Source organism: Crocodylus porosus, unplaced genomic scaffold, assembly GCF_001723895.1.
Source record: "Crocodylus porosus isolate Cpor-Errol unplaced genomic scaffold, CroPor_comp1, whole genome shotgun sequence".
Taxonomy (NCBI): Eukaryota; Metazoa; Chordata; order Crocodylia; family Crocodylidae; genus Crocodylus; species Crocodylus porosus.
This window is the reverse complement of record NW_017728916.1, coordinates 24464687-24486101: the sequence shown is the minus strand read 5'-3', so window position 1 is coordinate 24486101 and position 21415 is coordinate 24464687. Positions and strand designations below refer to the sequence as shown.

The 21415-nt window shown below is 41.6% G+C and overlaps 1 protein-coding gene across 1 annotated transcript in view; it reads right to left on the bottom strand.

Moving 5' to 3' along the window:
• BRWD3 (bromodomain and WD repeat domain containing 3) overlaps positions 1-21415 on the bottom strand; it is a 103451-nt gene that overhangs the window by 81506 nt on the left and 530 nt on the right. Inside the window, exons 4-6 of the mRNA XM_019536493.1 lie at positions 20921-20982; positions 10638-10788; positions 6554-6652 (exon numbers count right to left, since the gene is read on the bottom strand). Of these exons, the coding sequence (XP_019392038.1) occupies positions 6554-6652; positions 10638-10788; positions 20921-20982 (312 nt within the window). The remainder of the gene's footprint in view (positions 1-6553; positions 6653-10637; positions 10789-20920; positions 20983-21415) is intronic.

Genomic DNA, 21415 nt, shown 5'->3' with positions numbered 1-21415 from the left:
TGTTTTACTGATTTACTACTACTAGACAAGAAATAGCAAATAAATGAAAACATGTCATTCCAATTCCCACATCTTTCAGTAGAAAATCTCTCAAGTAATCTCTAAACAGGGAATTACATATACACATTCACACGGTAAAATGTCTTTCTGAAATCTGGTTCCTTTAGTACAATAATGTTATTGTGTTCAGTGCTTAAAGTGATTCTCACGTAAAGAACCCTAACTAACTCTCAGAAATATTATTTACATATCTAATTTGCCGCACTACTTCATACTTGGGCATAAAAGCTGCCAACTCTACCGTGACCACTAGTTTTTGCTAAAAGGATCTTTTAAACTGAAGATGTATACAATGGTAGAAAATAAGACTGCATCCAGACTTCCTTTTTTTTTAAAAAAGGGAATTATTCTGTTAAGTTATAGAAGAGCTTTCTTTGGTGGGAGAATCTAAATTTCTAGTTACCTAAATGCTTCATCACTTAGACATATAGGTGCCAGTGAAACTTGCTGCTATTTCTAACTTTTACTGGTCACAATATTCATTTACGCTTCAGTTCCCACATTCCCCAAAGTTCTAGCAGCTTTATGCCACGTATAACCAGAGTTATTCTCCCTTCAGGAAGGGAACTTTCTGATCTCATGTTAGAACGCAGCTTCCCTTTCGTGTGAGGACTACAGATCTATTGCGAATCTATACTCCACCTCTACAGATTTTAGGACATCCTAAGGAAGAGCCACCCTATCTGTTTTACATCTTGGCAAATCCACGTCAAGCAACACAGCTAGCTCTGTTTGTATTGCCAATGAATCCCGTGGGCATCTGCAGATCATTAACCCTTCCTTGCTCTACCCAAAAAGCAGGATTATAATCTGCATATAAAATAGAAGAGCAGGCTATAGAAGAGCTGCTTCTTCTCAACAGCTAACTCCAGTTCCCTCACACCCTAGGTACATGCACTTTTATAATACTCCATTTGCCAGAAAAATAAATGTACGTGAGATATACGCATATGAATTTTTTTAAATCAGACTCCAAGTTACTGGAATCAGTAAACATAAAAATCACTATAAGGATATTATTAGCATTTAAAACATACCACTCACACCATTAAAAAGTAGAACAATGCAAAAATCACACATATACACCAGAAAATCCAATGTTAAGAGTTACAACCTAAAAAGGAACCAAAAAGGACCCAACACATTTCAGTCTGGAAATTCAGAGTTGCTCAGCTGCATAAATGCACAAGGTAGTTTAACTCAGCCTCTGTAGAGTTGCCATTCTTCCATTTTCTGTTCCTTATGATTGAAGAATCAGAAGGAGTCACAGAAAGCCGATAATAACTTGTTCCTCATACAATATTTCTAGTCCTAGCATGATATCTTGAGCCCAAACTAAATCCTTCTATAACAATACAGTGTTTACATTTAATCTGAACATACAATATTTTACAAAGATATGACACTTGAGCCATTTACAGATGCACCCTGAAAGGTGTACAGCATCTTCCACACATCACAGGATTCGGCTCTGAATGATGAGTGGGAAATAGTCACTTTCAGCACAGTTACGGTGCAAATATTAGAGAAATACAATCCCTGCAGCTGATAATATCCCCAGGAACATCAACCTCCTGCCAACAGGAAATCCCTAACTGTGTACACATGCTACAGCGAAGAAAAGAAGCTACAGGTCTCTGGCCAATTAGATAACTATGGACAGTCTCATCCACACAGCAATAGTAGTAGGTACGGTAGTAGCACTGGTATCATTAACATTAATAGTGATCATTGAGGCAAAATCATGCAAAACACTGTAACCCTACTCATTCTTCCCCTGCTTATTATTTTATTTTCATGTACACTTAATGACTTGCATGTACAACTGCGGTATTTGTGGGGAAGGGCAGCATACAAATCAACAGTTTCACAAGCAAGCTAGAACACCTGTGTCCTAAATTATTTAAAAGCTGGCACTTAAACACTATAATGTAGCATGACTACTTTTGCATGCAAGTGCATTAGGACACACGTCAGAGGTCTTTCAAACCGTCTAATCCAGCACTACAGAAGTTCACATTGAGAAAGTTCTCTCTGGTGAGAAACTTAGGGATGAGGAGGTTTACTTGTTTGTTTTGGTAATTTTCTAAGATGAAATCTATACTGTACGACATCTCTATCATACCGGCATCTCTGATCTGGATAGCTAACAGCTGCTTGTCCACTAGAATTTAAGCTGTTCTATAAAACATGTTACAGAATACCAACACTATCTTGTGTCTTTTTTAGCAGCAAGATTTTTCACTATTTACTATCAAGTAATATACTTTTGCATAATAAGGGCTTTCATGAAGAACAATATGCTTGCATGGCACATTACAAATACATGCCAAGACATTCTTTTCACAATATCCAACATAATCTTACATTAAATAAACTCATCACACAAGACAACACATATACAGAAAAAGGCTTGGAAGACATGTTCAGGAATAGAACTTACGAAAGTTAACAACATAATCTATAAGGAACATATAGCTCAATTATAACCAAGTTTTACTATTTTAGTATTTTTTATGTAGATTGTGTTTATCATCATTTACACATGCAGAAAGGATAACAGACCCTATAAATTATAACCATATACATCAATATTTATAAAAGAAGATTACTTGAAAATACACACAACAGGTGGTGATGTCAAAAATACCTCCTGGGCAAGAGAAACCTCCAAATAAAAAAAAAATATCATTCTTTCTACCCCTTAAACTTATATTTCACAATTAAAGTATAACAGAGGTAAAATATGTACCTTCAGCATATACCAACGAAGGAACAACTCAAAAGAATGTTCTGCTCATTATGATTAAGTCATGATACACACATTTCTCAAGACATTCAGTTGCCTGAATCATCTTTAAAGGATGTAACCCAGAGCCTTTACTTTATTTCAAGTCATTGAGTCGTGTACGCAATAATCATAAAAGTCAGGCTCTTTAACAGTCCATCCACCTAGTCAAAAAAGGCATAAATCTGTAACACAAAAGCTATTTGACAAAAGACAACGCTCACTAATGCAGTATTTTTGTACGTTTTACAGAGAGCTGCACAGAAATACTGCAATCTGTTTCCATTTCACATATATTTTAAAAAGCACTCTGCTCCCCACTCCTCCCCCATACACAATTCATTACAGTTGCTATTCTGTCACTTGTACCAGTGACACACCTTGCCCAGAAAATTATACTGACTGGTTTGAAATTGCGATTGAAACCCAGTGTGTTAGGTCTGTCTGTTTCTTACCAAGACTGATCTTTGAGAATTAAAGAGAAGAGAGACCAGAAATGTAAAAAACATAAATCATCTTCACCACCACCAACACAGAATACATGAAGACGATGAGTACTAGCTTTGGGGAGAAAGAAGACAAACAAAGGTGGTAAAGGGCAAACAATTCCCAGAAAAGTTAAAGCAGAGACTGCAGGAGTGAGGAGAGAGAAATCCTTCCCCCCCAGTGAAATTAAACAGATAGGTATTTTAAATTAATAAAAGATAACTGGACTAAGTGACTGGATGTGATCAAAAAGAATTTCCTGTTATATTTTTAAACTTGTTTCATTTAAAGAAGGATGCAAGTGAAGAAGTCTACAAACAAAAATGAGTATGCATTTAACACGAGATTAAAAATAAAATATATACCATAAATAGAGTGCATTAACAGAGGGTATCCATTTTTTTTGTTTCAGAGAGGCCCCTGGCAGACATTAATGTAACTGTGTAACTAGGAGCTCAGGAATTTTATGCCTGATCACAAAAAACATGTTACCTGCCATGCCACTACACAATTTGTAGTATGGGGCGTAAAATTCCTCAGATCCCAATCATGCCACTGGGGATCAGGGAGCTCCCTGATCCCCAGCTGCCTGCACCCCAGATTTTAATGGCGCACACAGCTGGGAAGATCTGCAGTACTCTTTCAAGCTTGTGTCCCTACGTAGACAATTATTTTGGCGTTTTTTTTTTTTGCTTTTAAACACTTTATAAAGGTATTTATGCTAAGCCACAAAAAGAATCCTTTCTCCCACTATGCACTGTGATATAACTAAGCCTAAGTAAAAACAGTCGAAAAGCCTAAGGGGAAATCAATTCAGTCACTGCAGGTTTCTCTAAGCTGTGCGGACTGGACTGTTAACCAACGGAACTCACACTCACTCCTCGGTTGGGGAAGATATGCAAATGCCTGCACTGGCCGAGGCCAGAAAGCAGGGGCGCTCTTGCAAACCTCCCAGCTTGCCAGACGTTACTGAAAGCACTCGAGCAGAGCTAAGCAGATGCCATCTCTCCTTGGCTGCCCAGCACATGCCCCCAACAACCCGCAGTTGATTCCCCTGTCATGGGAGACCCCACTACAAGGAGGTTTCCTTGTCTCCACCCAGCCTGGCAGGTTGAACACCCCTACCCCCTGCAAATCTGTCTCTGACCTGTGCGGGGGAAGCCCTCCACCCCAATCCCAGGTCCCCCAAACTGGGGTCTGCCCAGCTGGGAGGCAGATTTGCTTCATTCCTACCCAGCTAGACCAGCTTGTTAGAAGGAAGGATCAAGCCCCAACACCCTGTACAAGCTGCTGGGGCTGTCCGGAGCATCTTGCCCACTACTGCTGGTGCCAGGGGGGCCAAGATGGGGGTGGTGGCTTAGCTCCCCACTACAACTCAGAGGCAGAGACTCATAGGGCATGTCCACATGTGGATGTTTGGTTCCCAGGGGAGAACAAGCAGCGCCACCACTAGCTGTCCCCAGGGAAGTGTGAAGCAAGTTACCTCAGGTGGGGTAGGGAAGCCTGGGGCCAGCACTGGGCTGGCTCCAGCAACCTGACCTGCGGTCCTGGGGGCCTCCTGGGGCTGCAACAGAAGCAGCAATTCTGTTGTGTGGAGCCTGCCTGGCAGCCGCAATATGGCTCTGGGCAGCTCGGCTTCACTTCTTTCTGGTGCGTGCTGCTCCCATATGCGCAGCTCTGCTTTTTTTCTCTGCAGTTATTTTTGACCCCTGGATACACACAGATCAAAGAAACCCTCCATGCTGCTCCATTACAGCACGGAGAACAACTGAACGTGCAGCAGGTGCAGCACATACCACACAGCCACGCTCATCTGGATGTGGCCATAGAGGACAAGGCTGTACAGCCAACTCCACCAGATATGAAGGGGAAATCCCCCAGCAGCAAGGGCTACCCCAGCTGGGCAGATGATGCCTGCTTTGTCGGGGGAGGGCGAAGGCTGAGATGGAGACAGGGGAAACCACCCCTCCTGTGACATGGGGCTCGCCCTAGCTAGGCAAACCCCAGCTTGGAGGGAACCCAGGGCTGGGACAGGGAGCTTCATTCCCCTGCCTCCCCCCTGCTGCCCCACCTGGCTTACAGGTGCAGGAAGGATGCAGGGCTGGGGATCAGAGGCTTTGCTGCCTCAGCTCTGTAACAGCCCAGGGATGCAAAGGAGCACTGCCAGAGGCATGCCCACCTGCCCTGCAAGAAGCGGTTAAGCAAGGGGGACACAAAGCACCCTGGGATGCTGGGGGGCTGTAACCTAACTTGAGTCAGAAGGGGATCTGGAACAGAAGTTCAATAGACCAGTCTAACCTAAACTGATTAAAATTGGTACAAGATCCATCCAGGTCCATCTTAAACCAGGTTCTGCCAGTTTGAAACCAGTCTATGTGCACCAAACTTCTGTTCTGTTATAGTTTTAGGCTGGTTTCCAATCTCTTATACCGGTTTATGTGTAATTTCTGTCCTGAGCCCAAGTCTATAACTCACTTAACTTTCCCATACAAATAACGGTTTAGATAGACTTATGCCTGCACATCTAAATAGAAGTTACCAGTTGGCACTGCTATATGCAAGTCTTAAAAGGTCTTCTCTTCAGTGTTTAGTCTGAAGAAGTGCTCATGACACTAGTTTTGCAATGGTGCAGAATGGTTTCATTCTTGGTGGGTTCTATTTCAAACATTTTGTTTGCTTTCTTAATCTTTTTCTTATTGCAGCCAACTCTTGAGGCAGAAAAATTACATGGGAATGAAGAATTGGTGTTCCAACTAAGATTTCTAAAAGAAGGGACTGTCTGCATTGATCTCTATTCAAGGACAGGTATATTTAGTGTAAAACAACTTAAAATACAAAATATTCACTGTTAACATGGTTGATTTTTCATCTGATAGGAAGATGACACAAGACTTCAACATCTGTTACTGTTTAGCAAGAGTACAACAATAACTTGTGTGTCTGCACACGTACACATACACACATATGCACACACACACGCGGATTTTAAATGAGAGCAAATCAAAAAGGTCTGTGGTAGGAAAAAAGCCTAAATAATGTAAAAATGACTAATCTGTTTTTAATGTAAAGCTTTGGAGAGAAGTTTATCTTGAAAGTCACCAAAAATACATATGAAGTCCAACATAGTGTCTTGGTTAATAAAGTTTCAACTGAAAACAATTATAAAGGTATGGAAATGGCAGGTACAACTTATTTATATTTGAACTGGATATTACTTACCCACATTTGGTGGCTTCCCGTAATTGACAGGTAGTTCGGGAGGCCTGCCTCTGTGAAGAGCTGCAAATGCAGATCCCTTCCATAGCGTATGCCTGAAGTCTAGATGAGCAAGATTAACAGCTGGTCAACAAAATTATCTGCAAAGCTGAGTTCTACACTCGATTGATCTGTTTTTGCTAGAAATGACAATACCACAAGATCCAACCCTCTGACTGCCTAGAGTGCCTTGCTTAGCCTCAGAATGACAGTTCTCATAGAATATTAAACTCAGTCATTTTAAAGGTAAATTCCTTGTATTCAAAAAAAAAGATGAATCTCTGATCTTAAGATATTACCGGACAGGAAATCTGACATTGCCAAATTCTCTTTATTCACTTGGCTTCTTGGCTTTAGGAATTCTACATATGATGCGGGAAGAGAGGTGGTGGTAACCACTTTAGCTAAAAAAAAAAAAAAAAAAATCATATGAGGTACAAAGTACCAATCTTGACTTTTCATCTCAATTTATATCTAGTGTACTGTACATTTGGGAACCATATACACACAAGCATCCTTCGAGATGTGGGTGGGGGAAAGGAGATGGGCAGAGGTCTGTTTTAGTAAATCTGGTTTCCTGCAATTGATGGCAGTATGCCCTTTCCACATTCTCTCTCTTTCTCTCTCTATATATTTTTGACATTGTTTTTCACATTAAAGCTATTTTCTTTAAAGGATCTCCAGCTATCTTGCTGCCAACTGGACTCAGAGAAGCTTCCCTCCAGTGAGAACAACAGCAGTTTCTGGGAGTGCTCAACAGTGTCTCTCAAAAATCAGACCTTGACATTTTCCATTTGTGAATATCTGGAAGGAAAAAAAGTGAGCTTCTATGCTAAAGAAAAGCTGTGCAGTAGAAGGTTACTGCTATTGACTAGTGCATAACAATTTAAATCTCTGAACATAGAACCTTCTGAACATGGTCAGCTGATTTCCAGCCCAGACAGTTCCTTATTTCCAACCAGCCATGGGGCTATCTGGAGTTATCCTCAGCCCAATCCCCAGAATCAAGCTGAGGACAGCTTCGAGTCCTAACCTGGGACTGGCCTGTGCACAACCTTAACACTCAGCTGAGTATCAGGATCAAGCATGAGGCAGCTCCAGGTTCCAAAACAGCTCTGGAGGTAGCTCTGCAGTGGCACAACTAGAATCTGAAGAATTTTATATACCATCCCACAATTTACACATCTTGCAAAGCACACCTGGCATGACAGGAAACACAAAGTTTCAGATGCCTCATAAAATTCCTCAGATCTCACAGGCACCATTATTTTAACATCTGCCAGGGGCCTCAAAGACAAAGCCCTAATGAATATTTGTTATTTACAAACCAAATTCCATTTAGCTTTTTCTTACCAGAATTATATGCAAAAGAACCAACTTAATTTTTCCAGAAAACAAGGTACAGAAGTCTCCATTTGCTTTCAATATTAATACTAAAATGCAGTGTTAAAAAAAAATCTGAAACTATAACTTTGAGAAAGGTGACCCTACTTCTTAGAATGAAGACACCTGTTACACTCTCAAGCAGTATACGGTCAATATACTTTCTCTATAGATAAAAAGTCACATACCTGGAAGAAATGTCTGCCTGATAAAAGAAAGTAATTATTTTACTCTACAAATTACACAACTTTAACTGACTCCTTTGATCTTTGTCCCTCAATCTGTTCATTTAGCCACACTAACATTATGAACCCCCATCCAATTTCAAATAATCCTGTTTTTCTTTGGGTGCCCCCCCAACAAGATGACATATTTCTTTAGAACTTTACCCAGTCACACCAGTATGCAGCCAAGCCAGGCAAGCCTTGGCCACTGGCTCGCAAAACTTTTTCTGTATTTACAAAGGAGGCAACTTTAAAACGTGATATCCTATCACTTAGCAGGGCATTATCCCATGCAATTAGGAGATTCTCAGATTTACAATATGGCCCAGCACTCCTTTCTGCTCATGAAAAAAACTGAGAAGAGGCATTTTCAAATTTAAACACCATCACACATAGAAAGACTATTCCAGATTATTTTAGACATCTCACATTTATTCATTATCCCAACACTTCCGTGTGCTGCAGTTAGAGTCATAGTAACAAAGGCACCTAGTTTCACTAGCAGTGTGTGTGCGCATGCATGCATGCATGCGTGCGTACAAGAACATGCACACAGATGTTCAGAGAGAGACCTAGATAAATTGGAGGATTGGACTAAAAGGAACTTCATGAGGTTCAAAAAGGGGAAGCACAGATTCCAGCACTTAGGATGGGGCAATCCCATGCACTGGTACAGGCTGGGGACTGACTGGCTAAGCAGCAGCTCTGCAGGAAAGGACCTCGGGGTTACAGTGGAGAAGAAGCTGTATATGAGCCAACAGTGTGCCCTTGTTGCCAAGAAAGCTGACAGAATATAGGGCTGTATTAGTAGAAGCGTTGCCAGCAGCTGGAGGGAAATGATAATTCCCCTCTATTTGGTACTAGTGAGGCTGTATCTGGAGTACTGCATCCAGTTTTGGGGGCCCCACTACAGAAAGGATGTAGACAAATTGGAGAGAATCCAGCGAAGGGCAACAAAAATGGTTAGGGGGCTGAGGCACAAGACTTCTGAGGAGAGACTGAGAGAACCGAGCTTATTTATTCTAGAAAAGAGAAGACTGAGAGGGGAATTAATAGCAGTCTTCAACTAACTGAAGGGTGGTTCCAAAGAGGATGTAGCTAGACTGTTCTCAGCGATGGAAGACGACAGAACAGGGAACAATGGTCTCAAGTGGGTACAGGCATACCTCGTTTTATTGTGCTTCACTTTATTGCGCTTCACAGCTATTGCGTTTTTTACAAATTGAAGGTTTGTGGCAACCCTGCATCAAGCAAGTCTATCAGCGCCATTTTTCCAACAGCATTTGCTCACTTTGCATTTTTTAGCAATAAAGTATTTTTTTAATTAAGGTGTGTACATTTTTTTTTAGACATAATGCTATTGCACACTTAATAGACTACAGTATAGTGTAAACATAACTTTTATATGCACTGGGAAACCAAAAAATTTGTGTGACTCGCTTTATTGTGATATTCACTTTATTGCGGTGGTCTGGAACCGAACCCGCAATATCTCTGAGGTATGCCTGTATATCAAAATGAAACCCTCCATATAACATCACCTACAAAATGGTATAAGAAGCTACAACCCCTTAAACTCTAAAGCAACTGGACCATGGGAAGGGTATTATCTGTGAAGGTCCTGCAATTTGGGAATTTGCTCCTAGCTGATCTGCTTAGACCATTTGGGGATAGCTCCTCCTTTACTTGAGATTTAAAAGGACTGGTAGAAAGAAGAATGGTTGGTAGCAAGGGAAAATAGAGTATTTTAACTGGTTATGTCTGGTATATTTTAAGCTTCTGAATGTATGTCCTTTTTCAAAAAAATACTGAAGTTGCCTAGATCCTTGAACAGGATGCTATTAAAGGATTCTAAATAAAAAGAGAAATAAAGCTATCTAACTTACTGCAGGCAGCACCTGAAGATCCCCCATTTCTCAAACTTAAAATTGTCAGAAAGATTACAAACAAAGCAAAGTCCCTTATACCCATTAGCTGGGGACAAACCCATACCACTTTTCTGTAACCCTTACCCATTTAGAACCTAATGATATTAGAAACAGTTACTGGTATAGTCATATCTCTCACTGGAAGTACTTCCATTGCAACTTTTGTATAGCAACATATATGTAGTTATACTGGCATGAAAGTGCCAATATAAGCTATCCTGGCAGATGAAGCTGCCAATGAAATACATGGACCTTAGCATAGCAATACCAGCAAACATTTTTTAGCACAAAATGCAAGAGAAGCTAATCCAAGAGAAGCTACTCTGTCTCAGTGACTGAGTTTTAGCAAGTCTGTTATTAGAAAGTAGAGACTGGTAACTGGCCTGAATGGTGTTCACACTCAAGGCATGTCTAGCATCAAACCAGCAAATATAAAAGATACTTCGCAATCATTTTTGTTGTTGCTGTTGATTTATGTAACTTAGCTGTGGCTATATGAAACTGAAAACTTACCTTTTGCTGCCCTTAGCAAAGACTGCCGTCCCACACCTAGTAAAGTCTGCACTCCAAGAACACTCTGTGGGATTTCCTTGTCTAAAAGGGGTCCAAGTCTCTCACAGATTCTAAGAAGATAATCCGGAGGGATGTGTGCATTGACTGCCACCTAAATAGAAAGTACACACACATTTTTATTCCTTCCTACTTTTTCCTCTCTCAATTTCCAAACTATTTCTTTCATTGTTTTGTGGTATTTTTCTAATTAACACTTTAAATATGAATTGAATACACAAGTACATAGACAAAAAAGAACAAAAACCACATTTTTAAAAACTGCAATATAAATCACATCCAAAGTGTCTAAAAGAACTATGTAAATACTGTGTGTACTAAAAAATGCAAAACCAGAAGTTAACTCAAAATTACATTTTGGTTTCAAGTACTGTATAACACCTTTGAAAAAGATAAAAAAGAAGCAAACCACCCTTAAAATTCCTGTGTTTTCAATGCATTACTCTCACTCAACAGAACGCAAGTCAAATTATTTTCTTGGAGATATTTTTATTCCATACTATTGTTAGAACCACTTCAAGTTAAAGCTTAAAAAAACAACTCTGAAATATTATAATAGTGCAGATAGATGGTATCTCCTCAGTTTTTAGCTGCTGTTCAGGTGTCATAAAGATCTCATTAAGAGAGTTCATTTCTTACCTGTGGGAGGCACACTTCAAGTTTCCCACCCCAATAACATCTGTTGCATTCCTTTTCTAATGTGCCTCCCCCTAGCCCAAAAGGTAACTGGCTCTTCAGGAGCCAGTTCAAATAGCAAATAATTAACGTTTGCCATTTGCAATTTCTTAAACTAGCATTACTTCTACTATTTCTGCTACCTCGCATGTGAAATTCAGTAGTCAATCTTCCAATTTAAAATTTCTCTTCTAACATAAAGAAAACACCGCAATTCTCATCTCTTCTCTATGATCATTACCAAGAGGACATTCAGCTGAAAGTATCTTGTTTTGACTGAAGGTCTGATAGTTAAAAATGCATTGTATGGCTGTTTATGTGCACTCACTTTCCATGTTATGATACCATGAAGAAATTCATTAGCTGTAATAAATCTACATTTTATGTTGTCTTTTAATTTTACCGAACAGCAGATCTATGCTTTATATTACTAAAGCAGATCCAAAAGGCCTATATGGTCCATTGCAAAATAATTATGTGTACGTACACAACTCTCATTCCAATTCATGCAGTGTGTCACATGGATTTAAACATAAAACATTAGGAAACCATGCATTCCGACTGGCTGAATAAGCTCCATCCAGAGGTGGTGCAATCACCTACCCTGGAAATCTTCAAGAAGAGACTAGACAGTCACTTTGCTGGGGTCACCTGACCCCCAGTTATCTTTTCTGCTTAGTGCAGGGGGCTGGATCTGATGATCTTCCAAGGTCTCTTCTGATCTTACAATCTATGAATCTATGAGTCAATAGTGATACTGCTATTCTGGAACAATGTTCACCTATACTTACATGCAGACTGTAGCCACACACTTCCCAAAATAATATCTTAAACAAGAAAATGAAGGATTTTCTAATGACATGTACAGTATAATATTTAATCAAAAGCAAATCAAATTCTTTTGATTTGGCTATGACAAAGGTGAAAGAATCAAGCTCTTCAGCAATCCTGACTGAGCAATGTCTACTCCACAAAACAAAATGTAGCACACACAAACCAACAGAAATCTCCATTCATATCAAGCTCCCTAAAGATTCTGGGATTTAAGGGCAATGGACAAATACTACCTTTGCTGGCTACAATACCACATAATCCCTATTCCATTGGTTTTCCCATTGCAAGTATTGAGGAATGACCAAACCTTAGCCCATACAACATATTCATGCTTAACTGTGTTACATCTCTGATACCTGAATGGCTATCATCTTCCCCCCATTTTATTTTCACAAAGATACAGTGCCAACCCTTTTATGTGCATCTCAGCATGACTTTTTTAAAATTTATAATGACATGACTTGGTTATCTTTTGAAGAGTGATTAACTCCACTTGGGTACACCACTGCACATATGGAACCAAACTGAATGCAGGATTTGGACTTTATTGCCGAGTTCTATTAAAACACGCATTTTGATTTTCTAAAATAAAATTTTAATCCAGAGCATGCTAAAGAACCATCCACACCCGTATCAAAGCACCTCTTCTGTTACCTTATTCTGTTTATCAGCATTTTCCTTTTTGTAATCAGAACCACACTGTATTAACCCATTGAGGAAAACCTGAATAACTCTTCACATCTTAAAACTGTTACAGAATTATACAAGTCAGAATTTCCTAGTACAGTGATCCTTAGTCTTAATACCAAATCTTTTCCAGTAATTCAGTAAAACTGAAAGCTACCTAAACACAAAACAAACAGCCATCTTAGTCTCCCAATAGAAACATACCTTTTAGGTACTTCATCCACAAAATTTCAGTTTTGTGAAATGAAACAGTTCAAAGTATTAAGCAGCTAAAACCCAAAGAAAACTAAATACTTAAATCTTCAATTTCCCAGTAGCATACAAAGCAAGAAACATTTTTAACCACCTCTACTTCCAAAAGACATTATGTGAAAAGGTTCAAGTTCCTCCCACATTTAGCTAGCAAATTACAAAAACTAAAATAAAAAACTAAGATCAAAGACAACAGAAGTCCCACATGCACAAAAACAGGTCAAACTAAGATAGAAAAAAAAAAGTTAAAATAATTCCTCCACACAGACCTGAAGCTTTGCTTAGAAGAAGGTATAAACCCATCTGGGTGAAGAGGGCTAGAACCCAGGTTTGCCATTCGCTGGGTAAGTCCCCCAACCAAGGGGTTAGGGGCTAAATAGTGGCAGGTCCTCATACCTACTCCTACTTGCAGCAGGCCTGCACACAGTTTGAGATTGTTTCACCCTATAAATAAGTACCAAAATCTGAAGACATGCAAGTAAATATGTGCCACTTAGGCACACAACACAAAGTAGAATTTAGCTCTAAATGTCATAGCACAAATATCTAACAGCATAAGGCCCATGAAAGAGATCTTCAAAACAGCCAGTCTATATTTTTAATGACTAAGGATTAACAAGAGTAGTAAAGGCAGAAGGCAGGGCAGTGTGGTGCCTTATAGATACAGTGACCATACCTCACAGTTTTGCCAGGACAGTCCTGGATTTTGTAAGCAGTTTTGGCTTACTGGCCAGTTGGTAAAAATTGAAACAAAAGTCCCACTTAACACGATCCCTTCCTTCTCTACTAAATCTACTGTGCATGTGTGTGGCAGCAGAGCTGGCCTTAGAGAAAATGTCACCCTGGGTGAACTTGTATTTTGGTGCCTTTCCCCCGCGCCCCCCAAATCAGCAGCACTGCTGCAGACAAGAGGCAGGTGTGTGGGGGCACAGTTTGGCAGGGAGGCAGGACAACATGGTGCACCAGGCAGGCAGCACTGCTGCTGTGCTGGTGCAAGGCAGGCAGACTGGAGCAGGCACATGTGCAGCATGGCTCCTCCTGAGCAATGGCTAGAGATGTGGGGTGGGCTGGGCTGGGCTGGGCACCGCTCCAGACCACCTGCCTTGCTTCCATACAACACAGCGGTGATTCCCTGGCATACCACGCCACTCCATCTTCACTTGAAACAGTGTCCCAGATTTCCTTAAAAATGATACGGTCACCATACTTACAAACAAAATAGGCTGAGACCTACAAAAGCTCATGCCTCTCTGAATGAGTTAGGAATGTGGCACCTTACAGACCTGCCTTCTAACTCAGACTAAACCAGCTAACCGCCTCTTTGTATTTCTCAGGAACAGTAAAGTAAATCTCTCATTTTGCAGGAGGCTAACAAAGAATACTGTGTGAACATAAAAGATTGTGATTGCTGAAAGAAGCAAGCCATCTAGGTGCTCCATTCAAAACCAGCTGCAAGCAATAAAAAAAAATGCTGCTGGAACCAGGCTAGGAGGTTACAACACTTGACCTTTTTGAGAAGAAAAATATTGTTTGTTAAGGAATCATCACAAAATATTCAACTGGACTCTCTGAACACATTGCTCATCATAAAAGCCTGTCCTTAGTACACCTTTGAAAAACTGTCTTTCATGGAAAAGATAAGTTCAGGGGAATAAGTGCTTGACCTTGCTCACCATCCCTACAGGAGGCCAGTCAATACATGGCAAAAATATATGAATAAATAAAAATAGTCTTCATGATGGGGAGTTTACAGGGATGCAAACTCAATAGCTTTGACATCTTTTTGAGAAATTCATTCAAGTATTCCTTCAGAGTAGAGACTAAATTTGCAGTCTGTGGTGAAGGAGCTATTTTCAATATTTCAATATTGAATATTCAGCAGTACAATATTTCAAAAAAAGCAGTGGAAAATCCACAATTTCACCAAGTGGCCTCAACTGTATTTGACAGCAAGGTCACAAAACCTTGGAGTAACCTACATATAATATTTTTTTTAGATAGACAACATAATTTATCCTCAGATTTCCATTCTCTAATTATTACTCATACCATACCCGGCTACCCTTCATTGCTAAATCAACAAGCACTCAATTGTATCATGAAGTCCAGGAGAAACAAAACAGTTAAGTAAGCAGGAAATTACCCATGAGTGGAGTCACAACTCAGAAGGAAGTTCAGAAGTCTGACCTCTCAAATAAGTTCTATCTTAGGTTATAAAACCACCACCCACTTGGTTTCTTCAAAAAGGACAGGTTTGAAAACAGTAGTTGCAACCAATTTATCAAATTATGTTTTCCAAGCAATGATGCAAACAGTTTGTGACAACCTTTAAATAGCTACCACTGGCATTGACAATAGCTCTCAGCTAGCTTTTAAGCAAACTAGACAGACAGTGTAGAAACCCGAGGCCCAACACCACAAGCTGTTCATGCTGGCAGAGCCCTCTACAGGTACAAATCCAATGCCCTACACACAGATCAAATGAAAGATCAGAGCCCAAGCCCCACAAACTTAAAGGAACCCACAAAACCTGGTACATCTTCAGAAACCACCAACAGTTCTAACAAAGGAGACAACACAGCAGAATCCCACCACTCTCAGTCAAAAAGCCTTGGAATATCAAGCTAGACCAATCCACATAGCTACAATAAATAAAACAAATTTGTCATAAGCAGTCAACTAAAGGCTTTACTGAGGAGGCAAGTCAAATGGATTAATTTGCCTGCACACTGACTGAGTCTATAACAGACTTCGTTTTACCTTAAGTTATTGATTGCCAGCTTTCTAGCACATTTATAAAAGCCAGTGTGGACTTTTCCCACTGGCCATTGCAGCCATGTTGTGTGGCTCTAGTTCACTAACAGTCAAAACCTTGAAGGGAAAAAGTGAGAGTGAAGACAAGGCTTCTAAGTTCATTTGCATAGCTATTCCTAGTGCATATGTAAGAATAGCACCTACACACAGAGGCGTGAGAAAGGGGACAAAAAAAATACAAATGCACTTGACTGGCATTCTCTACAGGTTTATCCTTCATCAAGTTTGCTTAGCATTTCTGAAATAACTCTTCTAATGTCTGTTTCTTGTCATTTAAATAAAGCAGCAAATCCAAATAGAACAGGGAAAAAAAATCTGAAACTGCAGATTCTGAATACAAGTTTAAACAGACTGGAGGCAAGAAATGACTGAAGTATTCTCTTAATCTTGTTAATCATGCAGCACAAAAGAAGCATACAACTTTTATACAATTTTCCTGTCATTATTACTGATGCAGAATCAAAGGACAACTTTTCACCTAAAATTTAATAGCAAAAGTCTTGCTTTTAGAAGTACATCTTATAAAGCACTTACAGCTAACTTTAATAAAAAAATACAAAGGTAGCCTATTAGGCAGGTTTTTACTTGTACCTCGTCACATCCTAAAAGTACCAACAGCAATAAAGATGTGTTCAACAGCAAGCATCAGCATTCTGTGAAAATATCAATTATACAACTCCATAACTTTGCCTCAATAATTAAGCATAGACTGAAAAACAGAACTAAAGAAGCTGAAATAGGTCCACTTAAAAGAGAAAATATTTAGTCAGATTGTTCACAGTACAGGCAGTCCACAGATTTATGACACAACTGGTTCCCGAAAACCATGTCTTTAGTCGAAACATTGTAACTTGGAACCAATTCTCTCATAAAAATCAATGTTATAAATGGGGGATTGGTTCCTGAATCAGGGCCCAATACCCTATTTTCACCAAAAATACCCCAGAATTTTGTACTCGATCAATTATAGATGAGTAACATAGCTACATTAACATATTTATATTGTAAATAGCAATCATATTGTTTTGGAAGAACTTCTTTGAGGTGACTTTGCTGGACTTTTTAAAGGGCTCTTGTTTGGACTTTTTTGAAGGGTTCTTGGCTGAAGTACTCTCAGGAACCTTAGCTGCAGGTTTCTCTGGAGTCTTGTCTGCTTTCTTAAAGAAAACATCCAAGGAAGTTTGAACAGATGTTCTCCAGGGAGATGAGTGACGCAGCGAACTTGTTCGCTGGCGTAGTGTGGCGTCGTATCAGATCAAGCGTTGTAAGTCAAAACTGGCATTATAAAGTTGAAACAGGTTGTCAATTTATAAATGTTGAAAGCACAAAACGTTGCAACTCAAAACATGGTAAGTCGAGGACTGACTGTACTAGTATAAGGAGTGTGTGAAAAAAGACTCCTATTTCTGCAACTGACTCTTTAACACAGGCATCTGTCTTTGCTTTGTCCTCACTATTGTCATCAGTGTGCATGACTAGGGTAGATGAAACATTCGAAAGAGATATTTACTCATTTTTGTAAGGGACTAGTAAGAAGTGGTAGGTAGGAAACACTCCATCCCAAAAATTCCCAGATACTATCATCTGGTTACTTCAGTCGTACAACTACACAAAATTGGCTGCAATGAAATTCCGGGTGACCTGGGCACTGTTCTGAACAATACCTTCAAACATCTAATTTTCCACAAAACTTGAAGCCAAACACATACACCAAGTAATACAAAGTCACATGTATTCAAGGATTCAGATACCAACCATAGCAAACCCAGGCTGAACATGGCAGGAGACAAAACACCCCTCTTATATCATCAGTACTGAAAAGCTTTATTCCTGGAAGTGGCAGGAAAGAAAATAAGTATCCATAATAGAGACCTAACACCATGTAGTATTTCATGTATTCTCTGAAAAGTCATGTTATCTAGTTACGTTGTAGTAACAAAATTGAAATGAGGGGAGAAAAATGCTTCTTTTTATAAATCAGGAAACCAAGTCTTGCAAATCTATCCAAATAAACAAACACTTCCATATAATGCAGAACCTGGCTTTTATCAGCTCTCTCACGTTTATTATCTTAACTTTTAAAGAATGTTATGTAGCCTCAAAAATACCATTAGATATACAAACAAGTTTATCCAGAGCTTCCCAGTTATGCACAAGAAAATATGAAAAGATTTAATAAGGTAAAGAATAAAAATACAAAAACGATTACAACTAATGAATCAAATATATGCTCAAAATTAGGTTTCATACCCTCTACTGCTAACATTTCTCTCATATGACAGCTATAATCACAGTGCAAATACAACCACCTTGAGACTGGAAGTCCTGCCCCTAACCTCTGACCTTTGCCACCAGACTTCCCTCCCCTTCCCCCCCAGAAGTACTCCTTTTGAAGAGGAGGTTGCCACCTTGGAACCAGGAAAAAAACAAATCATATGCTAAAAGTCAGACACCTACTATAACATACTTTAATTTTATTACAAAAACTATTTTTGTTGTGATTTGTGTCTACATAGTGTATATAGAGGTGACTGCATAATAAATCAAAAAAGCCTTACTCTTGTATATTGTGTGTGGGGGGGGGTGTATGGTAGAATGTGGAGTTGTATGTGGCTGCTGGAGGGGGGACAAAAGGGTACATTGGGGGGTGTATATATGGGGGGGTGTGTGGGGGGGTGTGGGGATTGTAGGTGGGTGTAGCCCCCTTGCCACATGTCCGCCTCACCGTACATAACCCCCACCACTGGCAGCAGCATGCAGAAGGTGCTTTGTGTGCTTGTAGCCCACGCAGGCTCTGCTGCCCGATGGCACACAGCTCTGGCCAGCACTGCACATGGTGGCAAGGAGCCACGGCCAAGCCAGCCTGCCTCTTATCACACGTTTCCACCGCATGTGCAACTTCTGGCACTTGCGCAGCACCAGGGAAGCCGCCATGTAATGGAACCAGCTATCTCTCTCGCCCCCTGCTCTGCAAGTCCTGGAACTCTGCAGGGAAGTGGGGGCATGGCTCTCCACGACTTCCAGCAGTCCCAGGACCTGCACAGCAGAGAGTAGGAAAGGCAACCAGGTCCATCACGCAGTTCTTCTCCCAGTGCCACGAGCTGCATGTGCACCACAGGGAGCCCTGTGTGATACAGGTGGGCTGGCCTGGCTGCACCCCCTGCCATGTGCAATGCTGGCCAGAGCCGCACACCCCAGGAGGCAGCACAAACACAGGCCATGAGCACCCTGATTGCCTGCCACCTATTGCTGCTGCTGCCTCCAACAGCAGGGGCTGTGTGCCATGGGGGGGTGGGGTAGAGAGGGGAATGTGTGGCGGGTTCCCACACCTCCCCCACACCCACCTGAACTCCATGTTCCCACCACCCCCCTGGGGACAGGCTCCACACTGCTGCCAGCCCCATCCCCATGCTCCATGCTCCCACCCAGCTGTAGCTCCCCCTGCCCCTACCACTTCCCTACCTGGTGCTCAGAGCAAGCAGGATGTCAGGGAAGCCAAGCAGATTGCCTGGTGGCTGCAGCAGTGGCAGCAGCTGTGTGCTGGCTGGGCCAGGCTCTTCCACCCACAAGGGTGGGAGCAAGGCACATGGGCTGAGATGGGTACAATTAGTTAGTGGATGGCTGTGGGCCAGATGAAATTACCTGAAGGGCCATATGTGGCCCTCAGGCCTTATTTTGCCTGCCCCTCATGTAGTGGTTCAATGTTGAACTCCCTTTAAAAAAAAAACTACTGCAATTAATCAAACTTGAATGCAGCACTGCTTTCTTTCAATGGCTAGGCTATTAGACAAAGATTAGATGGAGCACAACATTGGCTTTCAATTCTCAGTAAACTTAGGGAAAAAATAAAGACTCACAGGGCCTTGTGCATTTCACCTCCACTTCAACTGCAGACTGTAAAGTGGGCCTAATTTTCCTGTTGAAACTTACAAAGATGCTGTTCAAAGGCCATTGCCACACTGAAAATATTTAGGCTGTGACAAAGTGGTGAAATAGGATCGATATTAGCATTGTAATTTCTTGGGAGTGAAGAGAAAAAAAACAGACATTTGTCTTTAATTTTCAACAGTTGCATAGAGTTGGTCCAAGTCCTGCGCACTCAGCACAGACCTGTCATGGAAATTTATAAAATAATAACTTAAGAGCATTGTGAACTGAAAAGTGCCACACACATGTAATTCCTGACCTTGAAAACAAACATTCATCTCTTCCAAGGAGAATGAAGTATCACTTCTTAAGGCATGTCATGTGGACTCAAAAAAACCATTAGGTGTACAAAAAAGGTTACCCAAACCACTGCACAGCTTCCATTAATACTAAGAGCATCCTGGGGACATGGGAGTTGGTGTTTTATCAAAGCCATCAGAACTTCAGCTGCAAACAGGAGATGCAGGTGTTCAGTATCTTTGAAAATGGGGCCTACCAAGGACCTAAAACCCATGCGCAGCCTCACCACAGAGAAGAGCTGGTATTTCTGGAGAGGGGCGGTTCTCCACAATTTCCCTAGGATTTTGCATACAAAATCTCTGGATTTAGCAACTGCAGCTGGTAACTACCCACTTTTCATGGTCTCTCAAACATTTACGTGACTTTATCCAGGATATTTTGTTGAAGCAGGACAACTTACTACACCAGCCTGGCACTTATGGACTAAGCAACAGGCCAAGAGCCAGGAACCCTTGAATCACAGGGCTGGCTCTGCCCAACTAACTTGTAATGTGGCACATAAAGGATCAAGCTCTCTGCCTTTCAGCTTCCCTGCTTTTGTGAGCTGGGGGGTGGAAATCTTGACCTTAGCCAAAGCCTAAGCTCCATGTTCGGCAGCAGGCCCAGCGACACTGCTGCCTCCTTCCACATACACGAGAAACGAAAAGGCATTCGGGGCCTCGTACTTGACACTGGCTGCTCTGCCTCAGGGTGGTCTTTTTAAGTTCTTTTGTTTCTAATAACTGAGCAGCTACTGCCGCATTTCGGTAGCTTTGTGCCTCTTCCTTCATGTCTGAGGGCAACCGGCCCCGCCTGGGCACTGCCCGTGTCACTGCCCTCCTGGGGCAAAGGCGAGGCCGGGTCTCCCGGCGGGTGCTCTGGAGGCCGCTCAGCTGGGGATGGGGTCTCTGCTTCTCCATTGGCCGGCAGGCGGCGGTGACAGTGTCGCCGGCCTCCGGCCCCAGGAAGCAGGCCTTGAACTGCTGCTGGCCTCACCTCCCCAGCGCCCGGGGCCGAGGCAGCGCAGCGCGACGCCGCAGCCGCAAGCGGGTCCCGCCGCCCCCCACCCCCAGGCCGGGGGTCGCTAAGCCCCCCACCCGAACACAAAACAGGACTCAGTTCCTGTATTTTGGAGCCGGAGCCAATCAGGAGCCGCCTTGCATTGCCCGATACGCCACGGCGGCTTATGACGCGCTGCGCCATTCGCCGGCGCTCCAGCCCCTCGTACGTGCCCTCAAATAACCCTCCCCGGC